The sequence below is a fragment of the Phoenix dactylifera genome, chromosome 1 (genome assembly GCF_009389715.1).
Source record: "Phoenix dactylifera cultivar Barhee BC4 chromosome 1, palm_55x_up_171113_PBpolish2nd_filt_p, whole genome shotgun sequence".
Classification (NCBI taxonomy): domain Eukaryota; kingdom Viridiplantae; phylum Streptophyta; class Magnoliopsida; order Arecales; family Arecaceae; genus Phoenix; species Phoenix dactylifera.
In genome coordinates, this window is record NC_052392.1 from 37,876,366 (window position 1) to 37,878,808 (window position 2,443).

At 38.8% G+C, this 2,443-nt stretch overlaps 1 protein-coding gene across 1 annotated transcript; it reads left to right on the forward strand.

The window, feature by feature from the left end:
• The first annotated feature begins 959 nt into the window (after positions 1–959).
• LOC103713789 (pectinesterase inhibitor 28-like) lies at positions 960–1,951 on the forward strand. Its single transcript, XM_008800817.4, has one exon. It carries the CDS (start codon positions 1,037–1,039, stop codon positions 1,571–1,573), a length of 537 nt encoding a protein of 178 aa, XP_008799039.2. The 5' UTR covers positions 960–1,036; the 3' UTR covers positions 1,574–1,951.
• Positions 1,952–2,443: the final 492 nt, after the last annotated feature.

Sequence of the window (2,443 nt, forward strand, 5' to 3'; positions counted from 1 at the left end):
TGGTAGCTATAGTAACTAAAATAGTCACTATTTATCTCACAAACTTGATTTCAAATCTCCTAGCGACGACGAGTATAAATGTTGTTTTTCAAATCACTGCTAATTTAATAAAATATCAACATAACGTAAAAAAATATTTTTGAAGGGAAATTTGGCATCAAAAATGAATTTTCAAAAATATAATGATATTTTTTTTAATTATATTCAAAATAAAAAACATAAATGAAAGTATTTATTTATATGTAATAGTGGTTATTTTTTTGAATTTTTTAGCATGAATATCCTTCTAAAAATTTAAATTTACGTGAATACTCCCTTAAAATTTATATTTATTTTTGTACTTCATAAAATACTATTTTTGCACAAATGTCCCAAATATAATGGTTCTTCTAACATTGTTAATAAAAACCATATTATTTTAATTAAAAATAAAATAAAATTTTAAAATTATTTTTTTTTCTTATCGTGATTGCCTTATAAATATTTCTTTTTACACATCCACACATTAAGAATATTTTGTTATTTTAATTTAAAACTGCTAATTTTTTAACGGAATAGATGGTATTGATATACATGTAAAAATAAGAAAAAAAAAGAATAGACTAATAAAACAAGTGTTTACGAATGTATACATATAAATATCAATTTTAAAAAAATATTTATGCAAAATTTGATATTTAGAAGATTTTTTTTTTTTTCCTTGCAAGCAACATAACTTAATATAGGAGTTGGTACTGTGGCTTTAAACTTTGTCCATGTAACCGTTCTCTTATATACTGATATAAATTTACCTGCCCGACCTACTCTCCAACCGTGCCAGACCTAGAAGCACGCGGCTTGTCTCCACCCTCTCGCTAGGAGACGAAAGAAATGATCCCAAAGCAGGGCCTGTTCACGGGTTAGCAAAGGACAATGAGCCCAACAAATATTAAACACCAATCAAAACCCTATTGAATTATTTATTCTGCACCCATCCACAGTCTCCAAACCAAACCCATCCCCAACCACCTCGCCACCCTCTCTCTGTCTCAACTCCATGGCTTCCATTCCTCCTTACCTCCTCCTCCTGTCTCTCCTCCCTCTCTCCCTCTCCACCCAATCCCCCACCACCAATGCCCCAAACCTCATCCAAAGGACGTGCAACTCCACCACCTACTACGACTTGTGCGTCGCCTCCCTCCAGTCCGACCCCGAGAGCCCCGAGGCCGACGTCCGGGGCCTCTCCACCATCGTCGTCCACCTCGCCATCTTCAACGCCACCAACACCTCCTCCTTCGCTGCCTCCCTCGCTCCTTCCGCCACCGACCCTTCGCTCCGGGCCGTCCTCCGGGCGTGCGCCGCCAAGTACAGCAACGCCCGCCAGGCGCTGCAATGGTCGCTGGATGCGCTCTCGACCGAGTCGTACGACTACGCCTTCGTCCACGTGAGCGCCGCCGCCGAGTACCCCAACGTCTGCCGCGTGCTTTTCCGGCACTACCCCCGGTTGACGTACCCCGAGGAGATGGCAAGGAGGGAGGAGGCGTTGGTGCACTTGTGCACCGTAGCCTTGGAAATTATATCACTTCTTGGGTGATGTAGAAGCACACATAGAAGTGCTCTAAATCTATTAAGATTGTGTGGTCCTTGGGCCAGAAATGATGGATAGGTTTCAGCTTTCGTATCCAAGGCTCTCTCTCTGGCTTGTAAAGTGATTGTAAAGATGGTCTAGCCTTTGTCTTGGTCGGTTTAGAGGTTTCTATGAGAATAGGAGTGGAAAAGGTCTGCATGGGTGTATCCATTTGGCACTTTGGTGTCTTAGATGTTTAATGTCTATCTGATAGATTCAGAAGTGCATGCATTCTGTTCCTAAATGGCTAGCTCTTAGATGGATTATTTGTAATATTTGATCAATTAATGCTGAAATTCATAGTAGATGGAGTTTATATAAGAAGCCAGACTCTGGTCGCTGAAAGATCTGAGCTGATAAATGTCTAATGTTAAATGTGGCTGCTCGTGGAGGTGATTGTCCTTATTTTTAGAAGATGACATGTTATCTTTTATTAATTGACCATTTGTACACACACACACACACACACACACCAAGTTAGTTAAGTCTTTTTGATATTAAATGTTTAATTTCCTGGAATTATTCCTCCTACGATGTCCTTGCAAATCTCTCCTACAAAACTTTATCTAAATATATATGCCTGAAATTTGTTTAAGCACTCATGAACAAGCAGAAAACATTTGTAGCTGGAAAAGTGTGGATCTAAATCCTTAATAACACTCTGACCATCTAATGAAGTTTTAATGTGTGATTTAATTTATATATGGAAGGTGCTATTCTTGTTTTGTTATCTATATGCTTGTAAGCCCATATATGGAGAGCAAACCTTGTTCAGTGGCAGAAATCCAGTGTGAAGCATGGAGTTTATTTTCTTGATGACACTTTGGCCTTCTAATC

Coding starts and splice junctions, on each gene's coding strand:
- LOC103713789 (XM_008800817.4), top strand. CDS start 1,037: ATGGCTTCCATTCCTCCTTACCTCCTCCTCCTGTCTCTCCTCCCTCTC.